Source organism: Lissotriton helveticus, chromosome 2_2 (assembly GCF_964261635.1).
Source record: "Lissotriton helveticus chromosome 2_2, aLisHel1.1, whole genome shotgun sequence".
NCBI classification, from domain to species: Eukaryota; Metazoa; Chordata; class Amphibia; order Caudata; family Salamandridae; genus Lissotriton; species Lissotriton helveticus.
Window position 1 is genome coordinate 522,820,156 of NC_136060.1, and position 21,103 is coordinate 522,841,258.

At 47.9% G+C, this 21,103-nt stretch overlaps 1 protein-coding gene across 1 annotated transcript in view; it reads right to left on the reverse strand.

The window, feature by feature from the left end:
* The window catches only part of LOC144821931 (matrilin-1-like), a 130,155-nt gene that overhangs the window by 21,480 nt on the left and 87,572 nt on the right, over positions 1-21,103 (reverse strand). The window contains exon 4 of the mRNA XM_078679080.1: positions 7,081-7,227. Coding sequence (XP_078535206.1) covers positions 7,081-7,227 — 147 coding nt within the window. The remainder of the gene's footprint in view (positions 1-7,080; positions 7,228-21,103) is intronic.

Below are 21,103 nucleotides of genomic sequence, written 5' to 3' on the forward strand. Positions count from 1 at the left end.
GATCGGCCCACCCCACAGGAAAATCACAGTGCAGATTCAACCAGTGTATCACCTTGTTCTTCAAAGCACTATGGCTTTTTATTTTCTCCTTCTTGAGCGGTGGTACCTTGACCATTACTGCCACATAAGGGCTACTATCAGGTGGCAGGTTAATCACTACTTGCTCCGTCAGGCTCTCAGGTAGATGTCGTTCTCGGGGTAACAAAGTTTGAGTGCCCAGATCCCCCCTTATTTGTAATGAAGCACGTCTTGATGGGCCTGTAGGAATGGTAGGTACGTTAGTCCTAGGGGCAAATGATGTCTGATTACTATGCCCAGCCACCACGATGTCCCTTTGTTGGGGATTAGGTTTGGACACGGTACTGGGGCATACTTGTGCTGACTCTATCCTTTGTAAATTAATTAAATTACCCAACCCTTGAGGATCGATTCCAGAATTTGTAGTAGGTCCAATAACATCCCTTGTAATGGAACCCAGCTTCTCCACCTCAGCGATTTTGATGTCGATTTTGTCGGACACGGGTTTAAGCATAAATTCCATTTTTTGGGTCAATATTGAAATGATAGAATTCAACAGATCGTCAGACGACTCATATGGGGTACTACTTTTCTCAGGGATTTTAGCTTGTTTACGTATTGGGGGCCCTTTTGTTTGTTTACCTGGATTCCCTACTTTGGGCTTATCTTTCCTACAATTTCTTCTTCGCTTAGGGGTTGGAGGACCACTTGGGTTGGGTGACTGTATTAATGCATCTATCAGAGGGGCATTCTGGTTAAGGTTAGGGGACTCAGGATTTAGAGAAGGGATTGACTGTGGTGTATTTGCCAATGCACCATCAGGCTCTATTATCAGAATAATCTCTGAGACCATTCCTGCCCCAAGGGAGAGACGACGCTCTGCCCGGGTGATTTCCACATCAATTACACTTACTGCCTTGACCAGGTAGTCATCAAGGGTAGAGCCCTTGCTGGCGTTACCATTAGGTGTTTTTTGTAATTTGCGTTTAGACATGGATTTTCTAATAGGGGCTGGTTCAAACCCCCTTGCTTAAAGACTAGTATTTATCTTAACTACTACTCCGAAAAAGAATAACACCTGAAATTACTAAACCACAGATCTCAGATCTACAAGGCTTCCTTGAGAATACAATGGTTTATAGGAATAGTGTCCATACTCAGGGAAAATAAAAGTAAATACCATACAGCAAGGGGTCCCACTAATATGTATGGCCACAGTTACAGTTAAGACCCATCGAACAGTATATAAAGTCACCTGAGGGTTCTAAGCATCAAGGATTCAATGAGCTGGCCCTGCCCTGCCCCTGCCTGGCACGGACGGCCACAGATAGCCCGCCCTTTGCCCGGGCTTAGCCCGGCGAACGCCCGCGCGCATCCCGCGTTACGTGGGGCTGGAGCGCTAATAAAGGGAGTCCCCGGCGCAGCCGCGGACGTCACCTCTCAGCGCTGCCGAGGAATGCTGGGAGATATAGTTCTAATCCCCAGGTGGCCGTTTCCCTCACGGCTCTGGAAGGGATGATATGGCGTGCCATGTGCCTCACGGCGAAGAGTGGAAGTTCAAAGGGGTCCGGCCATTTCCCTCACGGTGGTAAGCTGTGCCCCCAAAGATGAAAGCGCGTCCCGCGTTGCGTTGGGCTTGAGCGCTAATGAAGGGAGTCTCCGGCGCAGCCGCTGACGTCACCTCTCAGCGCTGCTGAGGAATGCTGGGAGCTATAGTTCTATTCCCAAGCTTGCCGTTTCCCTCATGGCTCTGGCAGGGATGATATGGCGTGCCATGTGCCTCACGGCCAAGAGTGGAAGTTCAAAGGGGTCTGGCTGTTTCCCTCACGGTGGTAAGCTGTGCCTCCAAAGATGAAAGCGCGTCCCGCGTTGCGTGGGGCTGGAGCGCTAATGAAGGGAGTCCCCGGTGCAGCAACTGACGTCACCTCTCAGCGCTGCAGAGGAATGCTGGGAGATATAGTTCTAATTCCCAGCTGGCCGTTTCCCTCACGGCTCTGGCAGGGATGCTATGGGGTGCTGTTTGCCTCAATGCGAAGAGTGGAAGTTCAAAGGGGTCCGGCCGTTTCCCTCACGGTGGTTAGCTGTGCCTCCAAAGATGAAAACGCCCATACAGCACTGTTACAAATACATGCCAGCACCCAAACTGCGCCGTTACCAAATACACACCAGCATCCATACCTCGCTGTTACCAATTACATACCAGCATGCATACTGCGCTGTTACCAAATACACACAACATCCATACTGAACTGTTACCAAATGCACACAACATCCATAGAGCGCTGTTACCAAATACACAGCAGTAACCATACTCCACTGTTACAAAATACACACAGCATCCACACTGCACTGTTACCAAATACACACCAGCATCCATACTGCACCGTTACCAAATACACACAGCATCCACACTGCACCGTTACCAAATACACACAACATCCATACTGCACTGTTACCAAATACACACCAGCATCCATACTGCACTGTTACCAAATACACACAACATCCATAGAGCGCTGTTACCAAATACACAGCAGTAACCATACTCCACTGTTACCAAATACACACAGCATCCACACTGCACTGTTACCAAATACACACCAGCATCCATACTGCACTGTTACCAAATACAGACCAGCATCCATACTGCACCGTTACCAAATACACACAACATCCATACTGAACTGTTACCAAATGCACACAACATCCATAGAGCGCTGTTACCAAATACACAGCAGTAACCATACTCCACTGTTACCAAATACACACAGCATCCACACTGCGCTGTTACAAAATACACACAGCATCCACACTGCTCTGTTACCAATTACATACCAGCATCCATACTGCACTGTTACCAATTACACACAACATCCATAGAGCGCTGTTACCAAATACACAGCAGTAACCATACTCCACTGTTACCAAATACACACAGCATCCACACTGCGCTGTTACAAAATACACACAGCATCCACACTGCTCTGTTACCAATTACATACCAGCATCCATACTGAACTGTTACCAAATGCACACAACATCCATAGAGCGCTGTTACCAAATACACAGCAGTAACCATACTCCACTGTTACCAAATACACACATCCTCCACACTGCGCTGTTACAAAATACACACAGCATCCACACTGCTCTGTTACCAATTACATACCAGCATCCATACTGAACTGTTACCAAATGCACACAACATCCATAGAGCGCTGTTACCAAATACACAGCAGTAACCATACTCCACTGTTACCAAATACACACAGCATCCACACTGCACTGTTACCAAATACACACCAGCATCCATACTGCACTGTTACAAATTACATACCTTGCAAAAAACACAGTTGATGGACAGAATGTAGAACAATGTCATACATTCACCCCAGTACAAGGATCTGGGCCTAAATCCATCGTTTTTTTGCACTCCACACCACCCTGGGTTAGACACTGGCTATATGCAAATCAGCTCTGACCCTGTGCCTCATGGGAACAGTCCAGTCCGAACTACCAAGCCATGTCTTTCCCAGACCGGAATCAAGCATCCAAGTACCGGTTTCTGGCTATCAGCCTTCATTCAGCCTGGATAGCTTGACTCCAGTGGTGTGGAGAGCCTGGGACTCACGTCTGAGTATACCCAGCCCACTCGGGGTGAAAATTGCAAAAAACACAGTTGATGGACAGAATGTAGAACAATGTCATACATGCACCCCAGTACAAGGATCTGGGCCTAAATCCATCGTTTTTTTGCACTCCACACCACCCTGGCTTAGACACTGGCTATATGCAAATCAGCTCTGACCCTGTGCCTCATGGGAACAGTCCAGTCCGAACTACCAAGCCATTTCTTTCCCAGACCGGAATCAAGCATCCAAGGACCGGTTTCTGGCTATCAGCCTTCATTCAGCCTGGATAGCTTGACTCCAGTGGTGTGGAGAGCCTGGGACTCACGTCTGAGCATACCCATCCCACTCGGGGTGAAAATTGCAAAAAACACAGTTGATCTGGGCCTCATGCTTGACTCTGGTGTCTCCACACAATGTTGGGCTATTTGATGCTGCTAAATCATGCCTTATAGAGTCGGAGGCTGGGGGAGCTCAGTTACGGAGCGGCCATCTTTAGGCAAGGCAAGCTCCGCCCCCACTACTTTCATAGTTACTCTGTATTACAGTATTCACACGTTAGCCTATGGAGCTAAAAAGGCTATAATAAGGAAAAATGAAATTGGTCCTTGGATGCTTGACTCTGGTCCAGGAAAGACATGGCTTGGCAGTTCGGGCTGGACTGTTCCCATGAGGCCCAGGGTCAAGGCTGATTTTCATATGGCCATGTCTGACCTGGGGTGGTGTGGAGTGCAAAAAACGATGGATGTAGGCCCAGATCTCTGTACTGGGGTGAATTTGGTAACAGATCTCTGTACTGGGGTGAATGTATGACATTGCTCTGCATTCTGTCCATCAATTGTTGTTTTTGCATTTGTCACCCCGAGTGGGCTGGGTATGCTCAGACGTGAGTCCCAGGCTCTCCACACCACTGGAGTCAAGCTATCCAGGCTGATGAAGGCTGATAGCCAGAAACCGGTCCTTGGATGCTTGATTCCGGTCTGGGAAAGACATGGCTTGGCAGTTCGGGCTGGACTGTTCCCAAGAGGCACAGGGTCAAGGCTGATTTGCATATGGCCATGTCTGACTTGGAATGGCATGGTTAGCAAAAAAAACGATGGATTTGGGCCCAGATCTCTGTACTGGAGTGAATGTATGACATTGCTCTGCATTCTGTCCATAAATTGTTGGTTTTGCATTTGTTGGACAAGGCACAGTAATCTACACCATTTTGGTATCAATGTCATCAGCTAAACCAGAACTAGGAACAAAAATGTAATGATACAGTCACAGAAAGTTCATAGCGAATTAAAAATATCTTTATTGGAGTTTAATGAAATGATTAAAAACTATACAGATGCCAAGATTTTTTCACTTTAGATTCCTCGGCTGGGTATAAGGTGTGGCTTATCACAGATATAAATGTCTAATCCTGTGTGTTATAATATGCTACAGAATTAGAGCACTGGTTACTTTAAACCTTGAATGCAATACAACCTGTAACCGTAAATGCTGGTTTTCGTATCATTGTATGTTTATCCCACTTTTCACAGATCTCTGCTGACATCTGCAGGGCACCTCGTCATAGCTTGACAGGTGCCCTGGTGTCAGCCCTTATGAAAGGCTCCCAGTGTAAGGGACGGTGATTCTAAAGCGTCTAAGGAGAGGAGATGTGATCTTGTGGCTAGCTTTATGACATTGAAACCTGGAAACATATGATCCTATCCTAGTTTTAGCACAAACGCTTTGTGATTCTGGCTGAATCAATTTATAGCCCTGTTCCACCAATCATAAATGTTTGTGATGTAAAAATGCTTTTTGCAAACATGTAAAACTGTGGGCCTCATTTTTGAGATGTGGCGCATCGCTGCGTGAAAGCAGCGATGCGCCACTACTCAGTCCCCCCTACTTGCGACACCAATGATGCGTCATATTTACAGTATGATGTATCATGTCACAAGGAATGACATATACATCATTTTTACTGACCTATCTGTTGGCGTAAAAGTGGCGCATTGCTGGAGTTGTGTCGGAAGCCTGACGCAACTCCAGCAATGTTCCTTTCACATGGGGCAAGCCCCATGTGAAAGGGCCTGCGTCACCCTTAAGCCTGCCATGAGGCAGGCGTAAGGTTTTGACGCATTGGCGTCCTGGAAGTGGCGCAGCGACATCTCATAGATTTCGCTGCGCAACTCCTGGGACCCTTTCTTGTGGGGAAACGCCCACCCTGCATACATTATACCCGATGCAGGTAGAATGTAGCGCAGGGATTTATGAAGTGACGCATCTCCCTGGATGCGTCACTTTGCAAATATGGTGAAACGTGGGGCATATTTTACGCCCCTGCTGCGTCACAAAAAGTGACACAACGGCAGCGCAAAGTGACACAGGGGCTCATAAACAAGCCCCTGAATTTCTTGAATCCCAGTTGGAACCCCACTAGGCCTTTGTTTCAGTGCATATAATAGGGGTGAGTGGACTCACACAGTTTCCCTCCGCTAAATTCCGTGGGGGCACAGAAAAACGCCACAACGTTCTGCAGAATTTTGATAATAGACAAAAAAGATTATGGACACACTGTAATTTGCTGCCGGTAGTGTGAGCAGCACTGAAAATCAGCATGAATGGCACAACGCGTTGAGCAAGAGCGCTCCATCATTCGAGGTGATTACGCTGACACTCAGTAGAAAATGTCCTCGAGCTGCAGCAGATCTTATCACCTCAAATGGTAGCTCTCTGGCCACAACCGCTCACAAACACTGGCCATCACCCATGTTAGAAAATGTCACTAGGGGACGCTAAATCTTGTTCATGCTCGTCAGCTCGCATATCTGGAGCCTTGAAGGAGGAAAGCTATTGATATTGGTGGAATTTGGACAGACCTCCGTGTTAAAAACTTACTACGGAGTGGCCAAAATTCTGCCAGTTCTGAGAGCGTAATGAAATAGTTCTCCTATCCCTAATGTAAATGCATTTCATGTAGGTATTCTATGATATAATGTTTTGAGTGTTTGTAACGGTATCTCATGCAGTTATCCTATGGTATAATGGTTTGAGTGCATGTAAAGGTATCTCGTGTAGTTATCCTAGGGCATGGGTCCAACCCTATTGGACCCATGTTGTATATTGAAGAGGCACGGGTTTACAGTTTTCCACCATTAGATGTTCACTGTTGCTGTTATGCCATGTTATCTGTTTTTTTGTTGGATTGGATTATTTCCATTTCTTTATTCAATTTATTCTTGTTTCCACCTAGCTCACATTCCTCTGAGATCTTGTGTTTAGACATTTCCTGCATTTTAATGGGTTTTTGATCTATAAAGGCAAGAGGCCTGGCAAGGTAAGATACTTTAACCTAACAATACTCCTGTTAAGGTGCTAAAACTTTAATTTCTAGTACTATATTTTTTAAACCAACAAATACCCTTAAAACCTTGAAATAAAGTCCACTTACCTGCGTCGAGACATAGTGTCTCTCTCAGGTAGGGCAATACACCCATCCAGGAAGAGGAATCTTCAGTTCCAGGCTTGTCTCTTGCACAGGTGTAGTTCTGTCCACCGGCTCCTCCTTGTTTGTTATGTTGATCACACTGGGTCGGTGCTGCTGGGGAAAGGAGAGGGACTGATTTAAAGAGAGTGAGAGAGAGAGAAGGTGAGAAAAAGAAAGATGAAACAAGAGGACTCAGAAGAAAGAGAGCTACAGGCAGAGAGAGATAAAGGGAAAACGTAAGAGAGTAAAAGAAAAGAGAGAGCAAGAGAGCCAGAGGGGGAAGCTGAATAGAGAGAGAGAGAGAGAGAGAGAGAGAGAGAGAGAGAGAGAGAGAGAGAGAGAGAGAGAGAGAGAGAGAGAGAGAGAGAGAGAGTTGAGAGAAAGACTAGGGGAGCATGAAAGACACAGAGCAAGATAAAGGGAACAGAGAGAGAGAAGAGGGAATGAGTGAAATGCAGATGGAGATAAAGAAACGGGTGAAATAGAAAGAGGAAGCAAGAGAAAGAGGGGTACAGACAGAAATAGATCAAGAAATGGAGAGATAGAGGGGGAACTGGAAGAGAGTCTGAGTAAGAGTGAGAAAGAGTAAAGGAAAAATAAAGTATGTAAAATATTACTCTTGTAGTATTATCCCATTATAAATCCCATTACTCATGAATACTTTTAAAAATCAGCCATAATGTGTTTTTTGAATCCAGGCTATCTTGTCCTTTGGAGGGAAAGAGAGAAACAGAAAAAAGAAGAGAGAAGAAGAAACTGCGGAGAGAGAGAAAAGGAGAGCGGAGGAGAGCCAGAGACAGAATGAGAGAATAAAGGACACGAGAGAGAGTGGAAGATATAGAGAAAGAGAGCCTGAGATAGAGATTGAGAGAAGGGGGAAGGAAAATGAATGCGATGGAGGAATTAAGAAAGCGAGAGAGAGAAAGAGAGAGAGAGGGAAATAGACAGTGAGAGTGAAAGAGGCGGTGACATCATTCTAGGCCAGCAATGTGGCTACGATTCTAAAAACACCTTCATCGCCAAAGAGGGGGCAAGATGCGATGCCAACACCTCACACAGCGACAGCGAAGCAGATAGAATTATATTCCAGTTTTGCTTATGTATACATTGATATTCTGGTGATATTAACCCTATTAATACATTGAGAGGAGAGATGCCCGCTTGTCGTGCATCTTTGCCTTAAGCTGCTTCTTCTGCCTCAACAACTCTCTTAATGCGGGCAGAATTTATCTTACAAAGCAGCCTGAATCACAAAATTAACCTACACTTTTGAGTAAGTTAACTACTTTGTGGTATTCACAAACTGTACTTTTGTAAAAACCTACACTTTTGCAGGAAATTACACTTTTGTAGTATGTCTAGCACTACCAAAGGCTAACCACTGGTATTGCAACACCCTCCCTAAGAAAATAATGGAGGAAGGGAAAAAAACATCATATAGGAAATAATGTTAAATTCAATTACTTAAAATAGCTAAAAATATAATGATACATACATGAATGTTAAACTATATAGAATAGTACATCTTTGTTATTTAATTATAACATATTTAGATTACTTAATACTGATAAGTAAATAAAAATTGAATAAATAAAAATATGTACCCACTTCCAGAAAACAAAAGAAATATGGAAAAAAACTCTAGAGCTTAATGTACCAGCATTACCTGTATCAGTACACATAGGCCATGCCCTAGGGATATATTTCAGCAGTACACGCTCTACTTGTTTAAGTTGGGGTGGGGTTACTGGGTCTTCTATATCCATAAAATTAACTCTTAGTCACGGACCCACTGGCGTGCCCATGGCAAGCCCGTCTGCAACCAGAATACGACCAGCGTCAGCTACCCTGCCCATTTAGGTCCTCGAAGCAGCTACCCCGCTGCATCGCCTCCAGCGGTCTGGTTTCATAGCATTTACTCTGTGTTACCGCTACCCCTAATCGACTGCCTGCATAGCCTGTAGCTGCTATAATGTATCCTATTAGCCATTTATTTATTTTATTTATTCGTTTATATCGTGTAAATCGCATGAATCAACCGGCCGGGTTATCTCCACCCTGGACAGCCTTAGACAGCCATTACGGGAGGATCAGAACAGTGAGGTTTGTCATCGGCGTAGGAAATTGGTATGAACCCTAAGTTTCGCAGTAGTGTCACGAGCGGTGTAACATAAATGTTAAATAAGGTTGGGCTCAAACATGAGCCCTGGGGTACACCCTTAATATCATTGGTGGTCTGTGATCTGAAAGGACCGAGGTTGATGGTTTGAGTTCTCTCAGCCAGGAAATTAGTCAACCATTTTAGTGCATTACCCTGGATGCCTATTGCTCTAAGTCTTTCCAAAAAGATCTGGTGGGAGATGGTATTGAATGCTGCAGACAGGTAAAGCAGTATAAGAAGCACTGCTTGACCATTGTCTGTGAGCATTCGGATGTTGTCTGTGACTGTTACCAGTGTGGATTCCGTACTGTGTCTAGGTCGGAATCCTGACTGTGAGTGGTCGAGGCAGTTGGAGGATTCTATGAATCCGGACAGGTGGGTGTTAATGTGCTTCTCTAGTAGCTTGCTTTGCAAAGGAAGTAAGGAGATGTAAATTTAAATGTAAATCCGTACTTGTAAAGTGCGAACTACTCATCCTTATGGGTCTCAAGGTACTAGGGGCCATTGTGGAAATTAAGTGAGCTATTCGCCAGAGTCACATGGTGCTGAGCTATGCTGCCACTGGAGCCGGGGATCGAACCGCGAATCTTGTGCTCCGAAGTCGGCTGCCCTGGCCTCTGCAGCACACCTCTCCACTCCAGATGGGGCGGTAATTGGTGATAACATCAGAGGGTAGCTTGGCGTTATTCCTGATGGGCTAGGCCTGAGCTGCTTTCCATTCTATTGACATTGTATTCAGCATTGTATCCAGCCTGCACTCTATAATTCCATTTGTGTAGCCAGTTATGCTGTTAGTTCAATAACCCCCACGGTGCTCTTTGTTAAATGTGTTATTCTTTGTATTATCAGACCCCCTTTGCCGTTGCTCCTATTTGTTTTGTATTTTGTAATTTCTGATTTTGATTACTCTTCTGCCTCTCCCACCATTGCTGCTCAATTGTCCATAATTTTTCGCTGCTTCTTTTCCTCCCTCTTCCCGCCTCTGAGCGCCCCTCACTACTACTATGACCTACTTAATGGAGGCCACAGCATGACTCCATTGACCAGGTCCTTGTGTCAGCTCCCCTTCTGCTGCATGTCGCTTCGCCTCCAGCTGCGCGACCGCACTGAGCAGGTCATTGTGCCAGCTCCCCTTCTGCTTCGCCTCCAGCTGCGCGACCGCACTGAGCAGGTCCTCGTGCCAGCCCTTCTGCTTCCCCTCCAGCTGCGCGACCGCACTGAGCAGGTTCTCGTGACAGCTCCCCTTCTGCTTCGCCTCCAGCTGCATGACCGCACTGTGCAGGTCCTCGTGCCGCTCCCCTTCTTCTGCGTGTCGCTTTGTCTCCAGCTGTGCGACCGCACTGAGCAGGTCCTCGTGCCGCTCCCCTTCTGCTGCGTGTCACTTTGCCTCCAGCTGCGTGACCACACTGAGCAGGTCCTCGTGCCAGCTCCTTTTCTGCTGCATGTCGCTTCGCATCCAGCTGCGCGACCGCACTGAGCAGGTCCTCGTGCCAACTCCTTTTCTGCTGCGTGTCGCTTCGCATCCAGCTGCGCGACCGCACTGAGCAGGTCCTCGTGCCAGCTCCTCTTCTGCTGCTTGTTGCTTCGCATCTAGCTGCGCGGCCGCACTGAGCAGGTCCTCATGCAAGCTCACCTTCTGCTGCGTGTCGCTTTGCCTCCATCTTCCTGTTTTCTTTGCACTTTCTTTGGTTTACCTTAACCACTATTCGATTGGTGGCATAGTCTTTAGCTGCTGCATTGTATCCTATTAGCCATTAACTTTGTATCCAGCCTGCACTCAATAATTCCATTTGTATAGCCAGTACCACTGTTATTTCATTAACCTCTACTGTATTCTTTGTTAAACCTGTTAATTTTTGTATTATCAGACCCCCTTCGCCATTGCTCCTTTTTTTTGGTGTCCTGTTCTTTCTGCTGTTTTGATACTCTTTTCCCGCTTCCCCCACCGCCACTCAGTTTTGTGCCATTTTTTGTCACTTCTTTCCCTCCCTCTTCTTTCCCCCTGCACTCCTCTTTCCTCCCAGGAACTTCTTAATGGAAGCTACAGTGCAGCCACTCAACATGCGCGCAGACGGCATGCCGAAGGTGTACTAAAGGCAAGCCCTCTGCACCCATCTGGCCTGGACCACATCTAGTGTTAGGAACCCTGGCTCTCCCACCACCCAAAGCTACACCACCACGAGCTCTGGAACCCACAACAACAACTTTAGTGGCACCTCGCTTCGCTCAATTGTAGGACCTTCTTCCTGCTGACAATGCTTCTTCACTTGCAACACCAGAGCACCAACTCGTATGGCAACCTCTACAACACCGACCACCACCACCCCAGAACATCTCCACTGCCTCCTGCTCAATGCAAGATTCCTCAGCAAATACACCACTGAGTTCTGGAATACCATCTCTTCTCTCACCCTAGACATCATCTTGCTCACCGAGACCTGGCTCAACCCTGCATCTGCTAAGCACTGTCTGACGGCTACAAGATAGCACACCGAGACAGCATCAACAAGCATGGAGGTGGAATCACCATCATCCACAAGGAACCTATCCACTGCACAACCACCATAGATGACACCACCCCAATCATGAAGCATCTCGACTTCCAACTCCACACGAACAGCAAATCCACCATCAGAGGCACGCTCGTCTACAGAGCTCCAGGACCTAACATCAGCTTCTGATACGCCATCCCATTTTCATTGCCCTGCTCACAATCGACTACAAGCACTGCATCTTCCTCAGAGACCCCAATTTCCACCTTGATGACCCTCACCGCACCAACACATCCAACCTCCTTGAGAGCATTAACACCCTCTAACTTACTTAACTAGTCACCAACCCCCTGCATATCACAGGACACACACTCAACACCATTTTCACGGCCAGTGGCAGAGTCAAGTGCAGCCACATCACCGAACTCCTCAGGAAAGACCACGCCATTGTTCACTTCACCATCACAGGGCCAACCTTCTCCCCCACCAAACCGTCCATCACCTCTCACTGTAACTGGGACAAAGTATCAGCAATGTGATGGACCAACGCCCTCAACTCCTCCCACCCGGACACCTCAACCAACCTATACCAGGCTGTCAAAAACTTTTTCACCTGGAATACCAATTGCGCCGACAGGTGCACCGCATCAAGCTCACAAAATCTAAGAGACCTTCGAAACAGGTCAGCTGGTACACCACAAAACTAACAACTGCAAAAGGCAAATGTAAGCAACTTGAAAGAAGGTGGTGTATTAGTAAGGACACCGCAGACAGAACATACTAAAAATGGATCACTGACTAAATATCGAGGGACAAAATATAGACTACCCAAAATATCGAATTCCTATCTACAAACAGGTAAGTACCAAAATATTGACCCCAAAATATCGTTTATATATATATACATTATGAAAAATATCGAATTTCGTAAAATTAATGTAAATTTAAGAAAATATTAAAAATAAATAGCTACAATATACTTAAAAATACTTAAATTACCTTAAAATTATTAAATAACTAATTTAACTTATATAAAAAAAATATACAATCATATCTGTTAAAACATATATATATATTAACATAATATTAATTAAAAATACACAATATTATTACCTTAGGATAGCGGAGGTGTAAAAATTACTATTCCCACTCCTGGAAGTGCAACAGTAGGGAAAGCGTTGGATAGCGTAGGGGTACAAATTACTATTCCCACTCCAAAGAGTGCAACAGTAGGGAAAGCGTTGGATAGAGTAGGGGTAAAAATTACTACTCCCACTCCAGAGAGTGCAACAGTAGGGAAAGCGTTGGATAGCGTAGGGGTAAAAATTACTATTCCCACTCCAGAGAGTACAACAATAGGGAAAGCGTTGGATAGCGTAGGAGTAAAAATTACTATTCCCACTCCAAACAGTGCAACAGTAGGGAAAGCGTTGGATAGCGTAGCGGTAAAAATTACTATTCCCACTCCAGAGAGTGCAACAGTAGGGAAAGCGTTGGATGGCGTAGGGGTAAAAATTACTATTCCCACTCCAGAGAGTGCAACAGTAGGGAAAGCGTTGGATAGCGTAGGAGGAAAAATTACTATTCCCACTCCAGAGAGTGCAACAGCAGGGAAAGCGTTGGATAGCGCAGGGGTAAAAATTACTATTGCCACTCCAGAGAGTGCAACTTTAGGGAAGGCGTTGGATAGCGTAGGGGTAAAAATTACTATTCCTACTCCAGAGAGTGCAACAGTAGGGAAAGCGTTGGATAGCGCAGGGGTAAAAATTACTATTCCCACTCCAGAGAGTGCAACAGTAGGGAAACCGTTGGATAGCGTAGGGGTAAAAATTACTATTCCTACTCACATAGTGCAACAGTGGGGAAAGTGTTGGATAGCGTAGGGGTAAAAATTACTATTCCCACTCCAGAGAGTGCAACAGTAGGGAAAGCGTTGGATAGCGTAGGGGTAAAAATTACTATTCCCACTCCAGAGAGTGCAACAGTAGGGAAAGCGTTGGATAGCGTAGGGGTAAAATTTACTATTCCCACTCCAGAGAGTGCAACAGTAGGGAAAGCGTTGGATAGCGTAGGGGTAAAAATTACTATTTCTACTCCAGAGAGTGCAACAGTAGGGAAAGCGTTGGATAGAATAGGGGTAAATTTTACTATTCCCACTCTAGTGAAAATAAATTAATGTAATTCACATATTTATCAAGTAATCAATCAATAAAAATTAAATATCAATTAAGAATTCATTATATATCAATTAAAAATTAATTAACAATTTGCTCTAAATAAATACCAATAAATTAATTAACATGTTTAATTATTTATAATTAAATTCCTTCCCACCCTATTCCCCTATAAACCTACAACCCGCTACAGAAAATAAATTATTATTATTCACATAATTATCAATTAATAAAAAATGATCCTTTAAGAATTAATTAATTACCAGTTAAAAATTAATTAACAATTTAATCAAAATAAATACCAATTCATTAATTAACATATTTAATTAATTTTAATTAAATTACTTCCCACCCTATTCCTCTATAAACCCACAACCCTCTACCAAAAAAAAATAATTTATTTCACATATTTATCAATTAATCAATAACTAACTACCAATTAAGAATTTATTAATTACCAATTAAACATTAATTAACAATTTATTCAAAATAAATACCAATTAATTAATTAACATATTTAAATAATTATAATTAAATTACTTCCCACCCTATTCCCCTATAAACCCACAACCCGCTACAGAAAATAAATTAATTTAATTCACATATTTATCAATTAATCAATTAATTAAAAATATTTACCAATTAATAATTAATTAATTACCAATTAAAAATTAATTAACAATTTAATCAAAATAAATACCAATTAAATAATTAACATATTTAATTAATTATAATTAAATTACTTTCCACCCTATTCCCCTATAAACCCACAATCCTCTACAGAATTAAATTATGCAATAATTAAATAACAAAATTAATTACTTAATATGAATTACAAAAATATATTCACTTTTCACACATATACTAACATAAAAAACACTTAAAAAAATACGATATTATTAAAAATTCGATATTTTTAAGAATCTATATTATGCCCTTCGATATTTTGACTGTCTATATTTTTTAATTCGATATAACATTACTTACCTTCAAAACGATATTTTTGATGTCTATATTCTGTCCATTCGGTATTTTATCCATTCTATATTTTGGACTCGATATTTTGGTTTGTCTATATTTTGGAATCGATATTTTGACCATTTACCACTAAAAAGCATTGCTCAATCATTACCACCAACTACTGAAAAAAAACAAGAGGATTGCCGTTGCTAACCGCATCAAGAGAAGTGTCAACCAAAGTAAAGAACTATTCAATATCACCAGGGAGTATGCCAACCTGAAGCCTCCGAAAACATCATCACCCGCTGGCAGGAACTCTGCGACACACCAGTTGTCTTGTCTAAGCGTAGGTAAAGGTCGGGGATACATTAAGCATGGTATGTGTGGGTCCAAACAAATGCATGTGTTTGTCTGCACTACAACTCCCATAATCCTATGGGGTACATCAACTTATTTTGCCTCACAAGCCCTACTTAAGCACTGCCTACAGGCTGCTCGGTGCTTGTCAATAACGTAGCTTCATTTGGGATGTTTCACCTTCATTGTGATATTAACGCTGCAGGAAGGTATCACCTTCCTGATTCATCTCTCGTCTTGTTTTGCTGCCCTGAGCTGTGAAGGGGGATTTGGGGGGCAGCCGAGCCGCGAGGCCTGCACCCCGGGCAGGTTTGGGAGGGGGAAGTGGGCAATCATGGGCGCGGCCATTTTGCCGTTTTGGGTTGCCGGGGAATAGCCCAAAGGCACCCCCAATACAACTGAAACAGTCCAAATTAGTTATATAGGCAGGGGTTCACTTCCTCCCAGCCACCATTTTAGGTATTGAAACCTGGTGGCTGGGAGCGTAATTGCGTCTTGGGAGGAAGGGCTCAGGGAGGCACGTATGGCAGCGGGACAGGAGGGGGAGGAGGTGGGCCCGTCTGGGCGGGTAGAGGTGGTTTCGGGGCAGGTTGGCGGCGGGGAGCTGGAGGGGGAGAGGTGAGTCGGGGAAGGAGGGGGACTGGCGGTCAAGGGGGGAGCAGGAATAGGGGGGCTCAGCTGAAGCGAGGACGAGGATGAGGGTGGGGCGGGGGATGGCTGGGGGGATTGGCATCGGGCGGGCGGTGGCGCGCAGCGGCAGGGACCCAGCACACCAGCAATACCTTTTTTATTGCAGGAGGAGAGCCGGCGCGGGGGAGCGGACTTGGTAAGGCTTGGGTAAGAGTGGTCTGCTTAATTCAGACACTCTGTTCATCACCACCCCCTTTTCTGAATCGTTTTTGGCCACTATAGGTGTGGCAGGGTATACTCAGACATGAGTCCCTTTCTCACTGCTCCATCAGGATTCAAGCAAGCCGGGCCGAAGAGGCTGAAATGCCAGAAACCGGTCCCCGGTAGCTTGTCTCCTTTCTGGTGAAGAATTGGCTTGGTAGTTTGGTCTGCCCTGTTCCCATGATGCACTGGGCCAGGGACAGACTAATTTGCATATAGCCAGGTTCTGAGCTGGGATGGGGCAGTGAGATAAATAACGGTGATGGATCAAGCCCTGATCTTTGGACTGGGTAAGAGTGGTCTGCTTAATTCAGACACTCTGTTCATCACCACCCCCTTTTCTGAATCGTTTTTGGCCACTATAGGTGTGGCAGGGTATACTCAGACATGAGTCCCTTTCTCACTGCTCCATCAGGATTCAAGCAAGCCGGGCCGAAGAGGCTGAAATGCCAGAAACCGGTCCCCGGTAGCTTGTCTCCTTTCTGGTGAAGAATTGGCTTGGTAGTTTGGTCTGCCCTGTTCCCATGATGCACTGGGCCAGGGACAGACTAATTTGCATATAGCCAGGTTCTGAGCTGGGATGGGGCAGTGAGATAAATAACGGTGATGGATCAAGCCCTGATCTTTGGACTGGGTAAGAGTGGTCTGCTTAATTCAGACACTCTGTTCATCACCACCCCCTTTTCTGAATCGTTGGTAAGGCTTGGGGCGGCCCAGCGACACCAAGGAGAAGGGAGGGCGGAGCTTTCTGCGGCGAGCCTGGAGACCACGAGGGATGACGGCGCGGCTGGCTCAAGAAGGCCCCTGGCGGGCTCGCCGGTCCCAGCACTCACAGGGCCCAAGCGGCTTGGGGAACAGCAGAGATCCTGGAGCACCGGCAAAGAGGACTATCTTAGTTTGAGCGGGGGCAGAGGCGAAAGGAGGGCCTCTGGCAGGTTTCAGTCAGCGCCGCCACTGGCGCGCCGGAAGTATAGGTGGGGAGGTATGGAGTTGACAGAAGGAGAGGATAGCGTGGAGGAAGGGGAAGTGAGAGATGGGCCGGGCGGAGGGGGGTCCGGTAATGTTGTTAGTTCTTTGTTACAGGTGTCACGGGGCCTGGGTGCCGTGGTGGCCCGGACACAGCCGGGAGACAGATCGGCGTCGGACAGGAGAGTCGAGGAACGGCAAGGGGATGCTTTGTTTATAGGTAAAAGCAGGGAGGCGCCGCGGATGGTGTCGGTAGGGGTGGGGGGAGGAGGGGAGGTGGGGGAGAAGGATCGGCTATGCAAGGGGAGGTATGTGGTGGACCGGGGTGTGGGGACGGATGTGGCTGCGCCTGGAGGGACGGGTGGGGGCCCGGTGGGGTTGCCGGCTGAGGGGAAAGTGGCAAAGCCAGATGTGGAGGGGGATGCGGGTAGTGCAGCGGCAGATGTGGAGGGCGCGAAGAAGCCTGAGAGTAAGGAATTGAAGTTTAAACGGCTCCCTTATATGGGGGTCACGAAGCCGCTAGGGGCGCATTTGATGGCGACCACTAAAGAGAAAATATGGAAGGGAGAATATGTGGAGTTGTTGAAATTGTTGCACCGCGAGGTTCGGTCGAAAGAAGGTTCAAAAGAGGAGGAGTATGAGCTGCAGAAGCGCCCGAGGGTGCCGCTCACAATAGAGAACTGGATGGCGGCGTTTTTGATTTTCGCAAGTGTATACTGCGAGAAATTCCCGGAGAGGTCGGTGTCCCTTTTTAAGTACATGGACGTCATTCGGAAGGCGCAGATTACAGGGGGGGGGGGTTTGCGTGGGCGCAGTACGACGAGTAGTTCAGGGCAAGGATGGCGTGGGACACGGAGGCAAAGTGGGGCGAGCTGGATTGCGATCTGTGGCAGCACACGATGGGCCTGGCGGGATCGGGTAAGACTATCTTTACCGCCAGCGGGCTCCCGATAATATATCAGCCCTTTCAAGGGCACCCCACCCGGGGAGGGGTGGGGGCGGGAGCCAAGAGCCAGCCCGGGACCGCGGGGCCCTGCTGGGACTTTAATAAAGGGGCGTGTGCCAGAGAGCATTGCCGTTTTCGGCACGAGTGCTCCGGGTGCGGCAGATATGGGCACCCTGTGTTGCGCTGCTGGGGCCCAACCGGACAGCAACATGGCGGCACACACGCGGCAGCGGGAGCAGCACGACCCGGGAGCGGGCAGCCGTCAGGAAGCGGTAGGGGTGGCAAAGGGCCTGGGCCAAAGGGCTCGTACGCCGGTTAGATTGGACAGGTTGACGGCGGCCCTAAAAACTTCCCCGGACGTGGGGGCCGCGGAACGTCTGCGGAACGGGTTTCAAGACGGGTTTCGGTTGGGATACGAGGGTCCTCGGGTGCGTCGGTGGGCGGACAATTTGCATTCAGCACGGGAGCACCCGGAGGTGGTACAGAGTAAGCTAGACAAGGAGGTACAGGAAGGGCGCATGGCGGGGCCTTTTGAGGATTGGCCAATGGCTGACCTGATAGTGTCCCCGATAGGTGTGGTGCCCAAAAAAGAGGCTGGGCAGTTCCGGCTTATACAGCATCTGTCGTGGCCGGACGGCGGGTCGGTAAATGACTTTATCAGTGAGAGCGAGGCCACAGTGGTGTACTCCTCGGTGGAGGCGGCAATGGCATTGGTGGTGCAGGAGGGAAGAGGCGCGGTGATGGCCAAGTGCGACGTCAAGTCGGCTTTCTGGCTACTGCCTGTTCATCCAGACGACTGGGGCCTACTGGGGATCCAGTTTCGCGGCCGCTGGTATGTGGACAAGGCACTGCCGATGGGCTGCTCGATGTCCTGCGCGCTTTTTGAATGTTTTAGCACGTTCCTGCAGTGGTTTTTTACGGAACGCACGGGTCACCAAGGAGTCACGCACTACTTGGATGACTTTTTCTTGGTCGGGCCCCAGACTCCACGAACTGCCAGGTGGCTCTGGACAGATTTCAGGAGATCATGGTGGACCTGGGGGTGCCGTTGGCACCGGAGAAGACAGTGGGGCCAGGCACGGCACTGTCATTCTTGGGTATTGAGATTGACTCAAGCTTGATGGAGGCACGGCTACCGGTGGACAAACGGCAACAGATGCTGGGGCTACTGGAGGTGACGGTGGCCAGGAATAAGGTGTCAGTGTTGGAAGTGCAAGTGCTTTTGGGGCACCTCAACTTCGCGTGCAGGGTGGTGCGGGTAGGTAGGACGTTTTGCAGACGACTAGGCCGGGCTTTGGCGGGGCGGAGGCCACCACATCATCACGTGCGCGGGTCGGCGGGGTTGCGGGAGGATTTGCGGATGTGGCGGTTTTTCCTGCACCAGTTCAACGGAGTGCCCTTACAGCGGGACGTGGACTTGGTATGGGATGTGCAGATCTTCTCGGACGCGGCGGGCAGAGAAGGCTTCGGGCTCTACTGGAACGGGAAGTGGTGCGCAGAGAGGTGGCCCCCAGAATGGTCAGGGGGCGGGAGGAGCATTGCGTTCCTGGAGCTCTTTCCTTTGGTAGTGGCCATCTGGCTGTGGGGAGAGGTGCTGGCACATCGTCGGGAGACGTTTAATGTGGACAATATGGCGGTGGTGCAAGTATTGAATCGCCAGTCCGCCAGAGATGAACAAGTGTTGAAACTGTTGAGAGTGTTTGTGCTGGGCTGTTTGCGCAATGACATTGCTTTTCGCGCGGTGCATGTCCCAGGAATTGACAATGACATTGCGGACGCTCTGTCTCGTTCGCAGTGGGGGAGATTCGGTGGGTTAGTCAAGGATGCGGAACGGGACCCGACTCCACTGCCGGCGCGGATGTGGGACATAGGCAACACCGGATGTTCCAGCTGGTTCTAGGATCCTTGGCTGAGTCAACCAGAACAGAGTATGTGGCGGCCTGGGGGGAGTTTGTGGCGACAGGGGCGCGTTGGCGGCCGCCGGGCAGGGACAGGCAGGAAGAGGTGGTCCAATACTTACTGGACTTGATTGGGAAGGGTTTGTCGAGAGTGACGATAACGGGTAAGCTGGCGGGGATCAGTTTCATGGGTAAGCTGCTTTGGGGATACGCCCCGACTGCAGGTGAATTGGGGTCCAGGATGTTGGAGGGTTGGGCGCGGGAATGCGGGCGGGGGGGGCGGTGCGTCGGCCGGTGTCAGAGGAAATGTTGGGCAGAGTGGTGAGGATGCTGCCGCGCGTGTGCAGGGATGGCAGGGAGGCATGCCTTTTCGGGACACTGATGGTGTGGATGTTCGCGGGGGCTTTCCGAGTGTCTGAGCTGTTGGGGTCTAAGGCGGAACGGGGAGTGGAATGGGGGGAGGTGCAACTGACACAGTCGGAGGTGAGTTTGTGGCTGCGTAAGTCCAAGACGGATCAGAGGGGGGTTGGGTCTTGGGTGGTTTTGAGAAGGGGGGAAGACAGAAGTGTGTTCCCGGTGCTTTGGGGCAGGAAATGGATGACCGAAGGTGCAGCGAGTGGACTGGTGTTTCAGCATGCGAATGGGAAGAGTGCGACGGGGCGTCAGCTCTTAGGAGTGTTTGCGGTAGACCTTGGCCAGATTGGGAGTGGATGGGCGCCAGTTTGGTACGCACTCTTTTCAGATAGGGGCGGCGTCCGAGGCGCATAGTCGGGGGAAGGGGAGGGAGGCCATCATGCGTTTGGGTAGGTGGACATCGGATTGTTATCGCCGATATGTGCGCAGCGCGGAACCAGCAGGAGCGCGCGTGAGGGAAATGGGGGGACAGTGTTGATTGACATTTGTTTTCTCATTTCAGGTTCGGTGGCGGGCTCCTCGTCCAGGGATATGTTGATCTGTATTGTGGGGCATTCTTTTGTGAAGAGGGCGAAAGTACAGGCGCAGGACAGCTATTTCGGGGATGGTTTGGGGTTCAATCCGGAGTTGTTCAAGATAATCTGGTCGGGGAGGGGGGGCATGAGATGGAACAAACTGGTTACAATCTTGAAGGGATTGGTGTGCGGGGGGCGTTGCCCTGACGTGTT